General features: G+C 39.3%; 1 protein-coding gene across 1 annotated transcript in view; it reads left to right on the top strand.

The window, feature by feature from the left end:
- Positions 1–8533, top strand: part of GNA13 (G protein subunit alpha 13) — a 46196-nt gene extending 37663 nt beyond the window's left edge. The window contains exons 3-4 of the mRNA XM_511632.7: positions 963–1013; positions 4415–8533. Of these exons, the coding sequence (XP_511632.3) occupies positions 963–1013; positions 4415–4987 (624 nt within the window). The 3' untranslated portion in view covers positions 4988–8533. The remainder of the gene's footprint in view (positions 1–962; positions 1014–4414) is intronic.
- Positions 8534–12755: the final 4222 nt, after the last annotated feature.

Below are 12755 nucleotides of genomic sequence, written 5' to 3'. Positions count from 1 at the left end.
AAAATTATAGAACTGCTACTTTCAAGCTTTGTGACTCAAAGTGTGGTCCCAGGCACTCCTTGAATTGCAGAAACTGGGGTCCCACCCAGACCTACTAAACCAGAGCCTGCAGTGTGAGGAGATCTTCACATGATGCCCAGGCATACTAAATGAGGTGCTGCTTCAGGAACACTTGGAAGTAGCTTCAGGCAGGGGCAGTGCTGCAGCTGTAGAATCCCGCGGGAAAGTGAAACGCAGGGGGTGAGGACTAGGAGACTCGGACACAGACCCCTTCTTTCCCAAAATAGTTCCCCTCTTCTCTGTGTCCTCTGGTCAAGCGTTTTCATGTTAGGAATGTATTCTCGTACAGTTTAGATGTTTGAAATTGCTTGGAAGTTTCATAGAGAAAACTGGGCTCAGAAAGGATAGGCCACTCGGGAAAAGACCTGTTGGAGATGTGAAGCTGGCAGCACTATCCAGGGCCTTCCTGAGCAAGGCACGCCTGTCCATGCCTGTGGTTGGGGGATTTTGTACAGTATTCTTACCTCATCTCTGGTTTGGTTTGTCTCTGAAGATAACTACCATCACTATTAAGCTAGAAAATGTAGACAAAAAGACTGTCACTTAAATTGTATATGTAGATTTATGTTTTATCTCAAAAGCAGTTTTCATCTTCTAATTATATGTCTTCACTGTGGATACGTAGTTATAGCAAAAAGCATGCGTGTAATCCTGTCCAAGTAGATGATCACTTGGGATATTGATTCTATTAAGCATTTGTGAAATCAGCCTGCCTTTGCAGATTTAGCACTCTGACAGAGCAGACGTTTTGTATGTTTTTAGGAAGGTTAGCTGTCTGAAATTGGTGACTAAACAAAGTCTGTTTGGGTTAAGTGTACAACCAGACAGTATGATATAAACTGTTGTAACAAGATCTTCCATTTCTAAGCCCTAATAACTGTTTGTTTTCTTCTTGTTTTTAGGGTGAATCTGTAAAATATTTCCTGGATAACTTGGATAAACTTGGAGAACCAGTAAGTGTTTAAACCAAATGTTTATGTTTAGTGCCATTTGAAAGCAGAAGTCAGGATATCGATGTTAGGAAATTTAGAAAAATTATGTATTAAGCTATTTGCTTCTTTCTCTCTCTTTTTTTTTTTTTTTAATAGTGGTGGCGTTCTGATTCTTCCCTGCTTTATTTAGAGTGATTGGTAGCTCAGAATATTGAATGATTTTTATTTTTTCAAAATGAAAGTATTTTTATTGTTTAATCACGACACTTCTTTTTTCTCCCTCTAACTGTCCAGGTCTCTACCATTTTCTTGAGGAATGCTTTATCTGCTATTTCTTGGAAGTAAAACTGTTCAGAGAAAGAAGTTTGTGTTTGAAAATGATACTGTGCATTATCTGTTATACTTTAGTATCTTTAGAGGTTTTTGTTTGTAAACAGAAATAGAACACAGTGGGTTGACTGATTTCCAAATCTTTTGTCAAATGACATTTTCGAATTCATGCCCCCTTTGTGTCGAGTCACGGAGTAGGAGGGCTAGATTTTAAAGGCTGAAGAGACTCCACGAGGTAGGGGGAGTCGCCCTTGAAAAGAGAGTTTATCATTTTCCTGTAGGTATTCCTCAGAGCCAGCAGCTCTAAGCTGGCGCCGTGGCCAGCAGGGCCCGCTGCAGGCAGAGCATCTTGCTTGTTTGACCTCTGTATTGGGCGTACACAGAAGAGTTCACTGGGAGAAAGGTTTCTGCTGCTTAGGAAAATTTTGAAAGCCATTGCCTTAGAGTCATCTGTTACTCTCTAAATGTAGCACAGCTTCATTTGCCTCCTCATAAGGCAGGTTTCTTCTTCTTCACACAGCTAGTATGTGTGTGTCCTCATCAACATACTCTGCTCTGCCAGACTATTTAGCACTCGATTGCATGAAGTTCTGTGCTTCATGTGAAGCAGCCTTTAGATTGCTAACTAGATTATTAGCTTTAATAGAGACAATAATAGAAAACTTTTTATTTTTATGGAATTACATTTTTTAAAGCTCAGGGCCCGGCGTGTTTCTGAAGGAGCTGGCATAGGCGTATGCTGTAAATTGGTATTGCCTTCTAGAAAGCAGTCGGGTGTTAAGTATCCAGACTCATTAAAATGTTTGTAACTTTTAACGTCATAATCATATCCCTGATTATTTTAATCTTAGGAAATAGTCCAAAAGAAAAAAAAATATGTGCATGAGAATTTTAATTGCAGTATTTCTGTTAATTATGGCTAAAAATTGGAAACAACCTTAATGATCACTAGTAGGGGAATGTTAATGTAAAGTACAGCACATTAATGCATTTGGTGTATTTTCTTGTCTTTCGAAATGAGGTATGATTGTATCAGCATATGGAACAGTTCACAAAATATTAAGCAAAAATGCAGAGGTAGGCTGAACGCTGTGTGCATATGCTGATTATGAATAAAGCAGGCATGTATGTGAACAAAGCTAGAAGAAAACATGGAAAAGCTAACACTTGAGTCCTAGAGTTGTTTAATGAATGGCTGTTGGTTGCCAGTAACTAAGAACCCACCTACTTTTTAAAAATTCTAAATTCTGGCCGGGTGCAGTGGCTCACGCCTATAATCCAAGCACATTGGGAGGCTGAGGCGGGAGGATCACTTGAGGTCAGGAGTTCGAGACGAGCCTGGCCAAAATGGCGAAACCCCGTCTTTACTAAAAATACAAAGAATTAGCCGGCTGTGGTGGTGCACACCTGTAATCCCAGCTATTTGGGAGGCTGAGGAGGAGAATCGCTTGAACCCGGGAGACACAGGTTGCAGTGAGCCGAGATTCCGCCACTGCACTCCAATCTGGGCAACAGAGCAAGACTCCATCTCAAAAAAATATGTGTATGTATATATTCTTAATTCCATTGCACCATTTTGAGACAATGAGTATTCTTGTAATGAAATTTCAAAATCATATGACACTATTCAGAAAGGCATAAAGTGCAGCATTGTGAATAACAGCATTGTTTTAAATCCTGCCTTGATTTTTAAAATATTTTGACCTTGATGATAAATATTAGCTGTCCCGTTCATGTATTACCAGAAAGTTGTGTTGTAGTTTTGGAAAAATGCTAGACTGACAAGGAAGAACCAGTTACATTGCATAAGGAAGTGTGCCATCACAGAGTAGCCGGTGACTTGTGTGACCAGCAGCTTCTGTTTGTTCAGGGTCTTAGAGTTCACTGACCAAGAGTGCAGAGAAGAGCTCATTTGATCCTTGCAGCAACCCTCCCTCCCAGGTAGATAGATGAAGTGTGATCACCTCCATTTCACAGACAGAGGTGCTGACACTCAGAGTAAGTGACTAGTTTGAGTTCTTGGGTCAGTAAGTAAGAAAGCTAGAATATAGTTAATTACAGTAGAGAAAGGGTTTTTCACACATGTAATATAGCAGCAATGAAAACATAGAAGTTTTAAGTCATGAGTGGGGTTGCACAGTAAAAGAACTTTTAGAATAGGTTAGAGAGAGGTGGGCAGAACTTGGAACTGGGAAGTGATCCTTGTGAATTGGCACTGGAATCAGATCCCATTGCCTTTTTTTTTTTTTTTTTTTTTTGAGACAAAGTCTTGCTCTGTCACCCAGGCTGGAGTGCAGTGGCGTGATCTCAGCTCACTGCAAGCTCCACCTCCTGGGTTCACACCACTCTCCTGCCTCAGCCTCCCAAGTAGCTGGGACTACAGGCGCCCGCCACCACGCCTGGCTAATTTTTTTGTATTTTTAGTAGAGATGGGGTTTCACTGTGTTAGCCAGGATGGTCTCAATCTCCTGACCTCGTGAGCCGCCCGTCTCGGCCTCCCAAAGTGCTGGGATTACAAGCGTGAGCCATCGCGCCCAGCCCCCATTGCTTTTAATAGAGGAGCAAGGAGCAGTGTGGAGAAGGTGGATATGCAGACAGGAAGATCACTCTGGCTAGAACCAAGAGTGGCTGATAGTGGGGAGTAAGATTGCAGGTGGATATATAGCAGTGAGGGTGGGTGAGAACAATTGATAAGACTTCCGCTTAAATTTTGAGTAGTATTGCAGGGATGAAAACAAGTAGATTCTGGCCATTTGTAGTAAATTTTGAACCCGTCCTGCTAACATTTTAATGTATCTTGGCTTTTGTTGTGGGGAGCACAAGTGGGGTCTTGCTATATTGCCCAGGATACTCTCAAACTCCTGGCTTCGCAAGCGATCCTCCTGCCTCAGCCTCCCAAAGTGCTGGGATTATAGGCATGACCCACCATGTCTGACAAGTCTTGGCATTTTATAATAAGCATAATCTATCTGAAAATGTCACTTAAAAGATCATTTTGTTTGCATATCTATTCACTAGTCCAGTTAGTAGTCCATTAAAAATTCACATTATTTCGGGATTACTAGGTATAAAACAAGTTTTTTCTTTTCCAGGATTATATTCCATCACAACAAGATATTCTGCTTGCCAGAAGACCCACCAAAGGCATCCATGAATACGACTTTGAAATAAAAAATGTTCCTTTCAAAATGGTTGATGTAGGTGGTCAGAGATCAGAAAGGAAACGTTGGTTTGAATGTTTCGACAGTGTGACATCAATACTTTTCCTTGTTTCCTCAAGTGAATTTGACCAGGTGCTTATGGAAGATCGACTGACCAATCGCCTTACAGAGTCTCTGAACATTTTTGAAACAATCGTCAATAACCGGGTTTTCAGCAATGTCTCCATAATTCTGTTCTTAAACAAGACAGACTTGCTTGAGGAGAAGGTGCAAATTGTGAGCATCAAAGACTATTTCCTAGAATTTGAAGGGGATCCCCACTGCTTAAGAGACGTCCAAAAATTCCTGGTGGAATGTTTCCGGAACAAACGCCGGGACCAGCAGCAGAAGCCCTTATACCACCACTTCACCACTGCTATCAACACGGAGAACATCCGCCTTGTTTTCCGTGACGTGAAGGATACTATTCTGCATGACAACCTCAAGCAGCTTATGCTACAGTGATGTACAAAAGACTTGCTGTTTTAATATCTTTTTGTGTTTTTGATGTTTTCTGTTTGTTTTGTTTTTTAAAATAGCAGTTTACAACCAGAATTAGAACAATCTTAATTCTACGTTTAACTTCTTGAAAATCTTAGTACTTTTTCTGCGGCCTTTGGTTTGTGGCTGAAAGCTGTTGAGTGACACATTGCCAAGATTTGCTGTAATGCAGGCTTTGATCTGTTTCACCATGGCTTCTATTCAAGTCCAGTTAAAACTTCCCAGCTGACCTCAGACTAGGCATATTTCAGGCTTTAAATTATTCTACTTTCCAAACTGAATTCTCCTGCAGTGCCAAGTATCAAAGGTGTCCTTAAATACTTGTAGGGATGAGGTTAGGAATATTCAGTTCCAAAACAAGGTATCTTCTGTCCGCCTTACACATAGCAGTGACACTTGTTGCCTAACTTTATGGTGACCTCCTATTTTGTAAGGGCTGTTAGAAGTTCGATCTAAGAAATGGCATTCTGTAGGTTTATAGAAGGTTTAGCCTTCATATTTTAATTGCTTGTATACACAACAGCTGTTTTGCTTTTAGATTTCTGTGTTTCTGAAGGTAATGTTCTTCCTGTTTTCAAGTTTACATAAGGATCTTTGGTCTGACGCTGATGAAGAGTTCACAGGTGGTATGGGAGAGCAAAAGGCAAGCTAATGCTATTTACCGTGTTTTGGTCAAACGTAATGAGTGAAATAGAATTTGCCTTTCTCATATTTAATTATCATGTAGTTTAATGTACCATATGTGAAACATTCTGGCCATAGCAGCAACTAAAAACTGCAAGCAACTTGGTAACAGAACTTTCTAAATAAACTTAACCTGTTCCAGAATGTCATGTATTTGACTTTTAAGCCCTATCTCAGTTGGTCAGTAAAGACCAATCCTTACTGTAGGAAATCATTGTTGTATCATCACAAACATCTATCTTTTGCTGTCCTGTCCAGTCCCATAAACTCCACACTGTGGCATTTGTGGCATCGTTTTGTTTATTTGGAGTTTGCTAAGGGCAGTATTTTTCTGTCAAGACTATTCAAGAAGGCATTATTTGAGATTCCTGTTCATTCTTGGTGTGTCTCTAACAGATACAGTATGTATACATTTGTATAATTGTTGTTGTTGAAAGTCCAGCTTTTTTGAGGTATATTTTAAATGTTTTAAGGATGCTTCTAAGAATCAGTAGTAATTTTTTTAGTTCGCACCTGAAGATGATTACATTGACCTTCCCCCACTGCTTACCAAATTAAAATGTGTCCACGAAGTAGCTTTGTGATCGCAGATACATTCATAGTGAACTCATCAGAATGGCTGGTTTGCAGTACTGAAATACTATCTTCTAGGCTGTATGTAGTGCTACAATTAGAGAAACAGAAGTCCAAGGCTGGCGACAGCTTGAAAAGTCTGACAGCTTTTCTACTTTTCCTGAAAATTTTAAGACTGTGATATCTGTCATTTTACTGTATAGCTGACTGTGTACTCAGGTATTTTATTGGTCCTTGAAAGATTGGTCGTTATGGATCACCCAGCCTTTCCAAGTCAGTGGCTGTTGTTCTGTCTTGCTGTCTGATACGAGAGTGGGGCTTTTCAGTGAACTAACCAGGGATTGTTCTTGACATACCTGACTTTTCTCACATTTGAACTTCCACTATCATTGTATCCATGTAACTTCTAGCGTTTTCATGCCATGGTAATCCATGAGCTACACATACGTAGCCCGGCACCGTGATGCATGTTCATGGTATCATGCATGTTCATGGTATGGTATCATGGTATCATTCATGCATGTTTGAATAGTTCTACATCTAGTGCTTCTTGCCAAAAAGAATACATTGTTTAAATTCACAAAATTAGCATAATTGCAGTGCTAATGAATATCGGAATATGTGCACAGTAACATTTGGACTATTCATTGGAGAGTTTACCCATACATTTAGCAAATTGAATGGCCAAAACATTTGACTCCAGTGAGGGCTCAAGTTAGATCCCTATAGAAAGAGGACACTTCATCTTACTTAAGTCATAGTTAAGATCTGTGATACGAACCATAGATATTGCCTGACAAAGCAGAAATCACCAAGTTTCCCCCTTTTGAATTACCACCAAGAAGTGTTGAAACACCAAATAGATATCATGTTATTTTGGGCATTTGCAGTTTTCTTCCCTGCTGCATGTAATGTCTCAGAATCAACATTCTTTTAAAATCTAGACTATATTTTGAGGCAGTGAATTACTTATATTCAACTTAGGCTTGTTTTGACATTCAGTAGAACTTTAAGTTCAATCTAAAGGCTTCAGTCCACATTTTTTTATACATTGTATTTTTAAAACGTTTGAAAGGAGTCTTATACCTGTATCATGAAAACTGAATCCTTTTGAAATACCACTATATGAAGAGAGAGATGAAATTTAGTGAACAGAATTGAAAAGGTGCTCATAATTTCACTATGCCAACTTACCCCAGTCTCTAAAAAAGTAATTTAGATTTAAAGTTCTTTGATGTATTTGATTTTCTAAATCTTTATGGTTATGATTTGGAATAAAATGTGCCTAATCCTGTATTACATTCTGTTCTTAAATCTGAATGCCTTCTCATTTAATTCTGAGGAAATATCACACAAGTGTCTTCATTGACCTTGAAGAAATGTATGCACAGTTGCCTTATAAAACAACATAAATTTAGACCGTAACTTTTATAGAGAAAGGGTTTTGTCAAATGTTTTCTGAAAATCTGAATAATTCAAAGCATGCCTCTGCCCCTTTAATATTTTTAATAACCTGCATTGTTGCTGTCTGCCAAATATTAAATTGAAATCTTCATTTCAATTTTATTATCTGGAAAGGGCACTGGATTGCTCTGCAACCAAAGAAAGCAGTATGGAATGAAAAAACTCATTCACTTTTGTCTTCTTTTCTTTTAAGGTGTATTGGCATGTAATTTGCATAGAGAAGGTCCTCTGGTTAGTCTCTCAAATTGAGGCTGTTTAGGGAAATCCTTATTCAGTTGGTGGCAGTGGTTGGTTTAAAGTAGAAGGAAAAAGATCGCCTTAATACCAGAAATGATTAGAAGTGCTGATTTAGATTCAACAAATGCCATATGTCCTTATCATTTTTTGTAAGAAGAAATTGGTTAAGTCCTAACTTTCAATGTGTACCCAAATACTTGTATTTATGCTTTTGATAAAATGTATTTTCAGCATTATTACACATCCGATTATGCCTTATTTATATATGAAGAATAAAGTTACCATGTTATACTGTTATGTCCTAAAATTCAAATCACTATTTGAGAAACCCTCAAATTGGTGCTTTCATTATATAATGATACATTTAGACAAAACCCCAAACTAAGCCATTTGAAACAAGATTCTCTCCATTGCAATTTGTAGCAATGTTATTTCTGTGTATGTCATGAGAAGGCTAAATATCAGTGTTAATTTCTTGTTTGAATCCGTGAAATCATGCCTGTAAAGCCCAAACATTTGTAACAAACTCCCTAATAAATTTAGAGAAAGTCACTCTGTTACCATTTCATTTATTTTAGTTTTATTTGAGAAATTAAGACCAGAAGTTTTGCTCATGTCTTTTTCACTTGGAAATCTGACTTAGTACCTAGTTAATTTGTCTCTCTCCCATCATTTTAAGGCATTCGCTTCTGTTAATCACAGATGATCTGTCCTTGTGCTGCTTGACTAAAAGCACTGTTTTGTTTTGTTTTGTTTTTTAATGATAGGATACAGGGTGGCTTTTCAGTCTAGTAAACATGAGGAGGGGAGAGATTGTGGGTGGGTGTGGGTGTGTCCGCATGTCCCAAATATAGCACATGCCCATTTTTTTATGGTACGAGGTTAGGGCTTATTAATAAATGTATACGAGATCTTGAAGTGTAAGTCTAAATCTGAACATTTTAAACAAGTTGGACTTTATGGCTTTTTCAAGTTCCATCAAGTAGATACTAGTCTTAGGCTGGTAGGTGATTAACAACATTATTTGGAGTCAGTGTTTGTACCACTAGCATTCTTATGTCTGTACTTGAACGTGTAGTTAGCATTTAAGTTATGTTCACTCTTGTAGCATTCAGGTCTTACCATCTGGTTTCAAATGCGAGAGCTTATACGAACATTGTTTTGAAAGCATGAATGATATGGCAATATTTTATGTCTTGAGAGTTTTGTGACATACAAATCTGTTGATGAAAGTTTACAGGTGGATCAGAGTATGCTGGAACTCAGTGTGCATAAATTTTCAGTCAGTGAATATCACTGAACGTCATATACTACTTGGTATGTGACTTTGGTTTGTGTTAAGAAAGCTTGTATATAATATTTTTTGCCATAGTAAGTGAGAAATTGTCCTTAATCATGCCTGTTTGATGGTACTAGGAAAGAAAGGGGTAGAGATTCATTCTTGCATAGTATATGCAACAGTGCAACAAACTATGCCATTTACCTTTTACCTCTTACTTGAAGGCAGAATCGCAAAATGTTTGAAATGGCTTTTCTAAACTACTCTACTCTGGTGAGAGCTCATTTACCACAAGAAGCCTTATAAAAAAGTATATTTTGTAATAACCCCGTAGATACTGTACCTAACAAAACATGACTTGTATTAGCTCTATAAAATATTTGTGGCTTAGGATTTTTTTTTTTTTACATATATCTTTTTATAACTTTCCAGGAACTAAGCACATTATCTGATAATTGTTGTAAATTTTTCTGTCAGTGCTTTAGTTCAGGATGCGCAATAAATTATTTCTAAAGGAGGTCTAAAAGTGGAAAGAATGGTTTGATTTTATAAAATGAGTTGCTAGTTCATTACAGCTTTTTACTTTTGTACATATTTTGCAAAACATTTGCCTCTTGCTATTAATATTTGCTTTGTAAAAATTACTGACATTTAATAAACATTTGTAAACAATTCAATACTATGATGTTATTTAACAGTTTGGTAATTGTAAAGTGTAAAGCAGATACTAAAAGTTTGAAAGCAAAAGTTTCATCTAGGGACTGAGTTAAGGCACAAATCTACTTCAGCAGAATCCCAATGCCACTTGGCTTGAATATTAGTCTAGAAACTTCTTACTAGAAACGGAGATGTGGACTTCTTCCAAGGAAGTTCTCAGACACTTAATATATTTTGACAAGGGAATAGAGGAAGAGAAACCACTTGTTTTCTCTGCTCCTCTTATGGCCACTGAAACTGTATTAGGGTGTACCTGAGCTCAGTTCATCCAGCTGCGACAGTATTAATAATTCTGTTACGTCTGTTGTAATTAATGTTTGGAGACAAACCAACATTGACCACTCATCTTTTTTAAAAAAATAAACTTCATGTTAGATTATGATTTACAGAAAAATTTCAAGACAGTACAGAGTTCCCCTGTACTCCACACCCCTTATAATAGTTCCCGTAGTTACCGTCTTGCATTACTTTGGTACATTTGTCATAATTAATGAACCAATACTAATAACATTATTCACTAAAGCCCATACTTTGTTCTTGTTTCCTTAGTTTTCCCCTAATGCCTTACTTGTGTGCCAGGATCCATCCAGCACACGACATTACATTCACTCGTCATGTCTCCTTCAGCTCTTGGTAGTTAACAGACTCCTGTTTATCTCAGACTTTCTGTTTTTGATTACTTTGACAGGTGTTTTTTGTTTTTGTTTTTTCTTTTTGAGACAGGGTCTCACTCCTTTGTCACCCAGGCTGGAGTGCAGTGGCCCGATCTCAGCTCACTGCAACCTCCACCTCCCAGGTTCAAGTGATTCTCCTGCCTCAGCCACCCAAGTAGCTGGGATTACAGGTGCGTGCCACCACACCCAGTTACTTTTTGTATTTTTAGTAGAGACAGAGTTTCGCCATGTTGCCCAGGCTGGTCTGGAACTCCTGAGCTCAAGCGATTTGCCTGCTTCGGTCTCCCAAATTGCTGGGATTACAGGCTTGAGGACTTTGGCAGTTTTGAGGAGTACTGGTCAGGTATTTTGTAGAATGCCCATCTGTTGAAATTTGGTGTTTTTCACATGATTAGACTGGGTTATGGGTCTGGGAACCAGAGAGAGAAAGTATCATTATCAAATCGTGTCAAGCACACCTTCTGTGGTTGCTACTCATCTTTTCCCTTTACGCTTTCCTGCTAAGTTAGCAGTTGTCAAATCACTTGGCATCTTTATGCCTTTTCTTACCTGGCATGTATTGAAAGCTATGGCTGGGCGTGGTGGCTCACGCTTGTAATCCCAGCACTTTGGGAGGCCAAGGCTGGCGGATCACTTGAGCTCACGAGTTCGAAACCAGCCTGGGCAACATGGTGAAATCCCGTCTTTACAAAAATTAGGTGGGCATGGTGGCATGGGCCTGTAGTCCCCCAGCTACTCGGGAGGCCGTGGAAGTTGCAGTGAGCCAAGATCGCGCCACTGCACTCCAGCCCGGGTGATAGATCCAGACCTTGTCTCTAAGTAAATAGATAGACAGACAGATAGATAAAGCTGTGCTTGTACTGTTCTTCCCCTAAACAGAATGAAGGGCTTTCTCTTGGTGTTGCAAAGCAGGTTTGAGGAAATGGCTGGAGGTAATGGCTGGCTGTGCTCCTAGCTGCTCTGGTTCCAACATCTCTGGCAAATAAAAATTCCTTTCCAGGTTCTCACCTCTAACATGAAATTTTACTGTTGATCTCAAGAGAAACTGGGTTAGAAAATTTGGACTTTGAGTCTAACTCTTAACATCTAAAAATCTGTGACTTTGGAAACAGGTCTTTCTGGGAGAGATTTAAGATCTTTAAAAATTGAAACTAGACTCACTTGAGCATTTGAATCCCCAAACAAACCAAGAGGTCATTTAAAAAACAAAAACACCTTTTTTATGCTGTTGTTGGAACAAGGGAATATTTATCTGTGTAAAAAGAAACAATACAAACTATTGTGTAGCAAAGTGGGCACAATCCTGGTTAATTGGCACTGTGGGATGTCATGTCAGTACAGGATGCTCTCCCAAAATGACCTGTTTCATTGCCCACAGAGTGGGTTGTTGAAAACGAAAAGGGAGACTTTTTGGTCCTGAGAATATAGGAAACTCAAGGTTTACAAGTTAAACTAGAGGTCTGTTTTGGTGACTTGGGAAATTTGGCAAATCCTCAAAAAGCAGATGGCCCAGGGCAGTGTTTTAAAATACATGCTATAGGCCAGGCGTGGTGGTTCCCGCCTGTAATCCCAGCACTTTGGGAGGCTAAGGTGGGCGGATCACTTGAGGTCAGGAGTTTAAGACCAGCCTAGCCAACATGGTAAAACCACGTCTCTACTAAAAATACAAAAATTAGCCAGACCTGTGGCGGGCGCCTGTACTGAGAATTGCTTGTATCTGGGAAGCAGAGGTTGCAATGAGCCAAGATCGCACCACTGCACTCCAGCCTGGGCGACAAAGCGAAACTCCATCTCAAAAAATTTTAAAATAAAAATAAAGGCCTGGAGTGGTGGCTCACACCTGTAATCCCAGCACTTTGGGAGGCCTAGGCTGGCGGATCACCTGATGTCAGGAATTCGAGACCAGCCTGGCTAACACAGTGAAACCCTATCTCTACTAAAAATACAAAAACTAGCCGGGTGTGGCGGCACGTGCCTGTAGTCCCAGCAACTCAGGAGGCTGAAGCAGGAGAATCACTTTAACCCGGGATGGGGAGGTTGCAGTGAGCCAAGATTTTGCCACTGCACTCCAGCCTGGGCAACAGAGCGAGACTCCGGCTCTCAA

This window comes from Pan troglodytes, chromosome 19, assembly GCF_028858775.2.
Source record: "Pan troglodytes isolate AG18354 chromosome 19, NHGRI_mPanTro3-v2.0_pri, whole genome shotgun sequence".
In the NCBI taxonomy this organism is placed as follows: Eukaryota; Metazoa; Chordata; class Mammalia; order Primates; family Hominidae; genus Pan; species Pan troglodytes.
The sequence above is the reverse complement of the archived record's forward strand: the minus strand, read 5'-3'. Positions and strand labels throughout refer to the sequence as shown.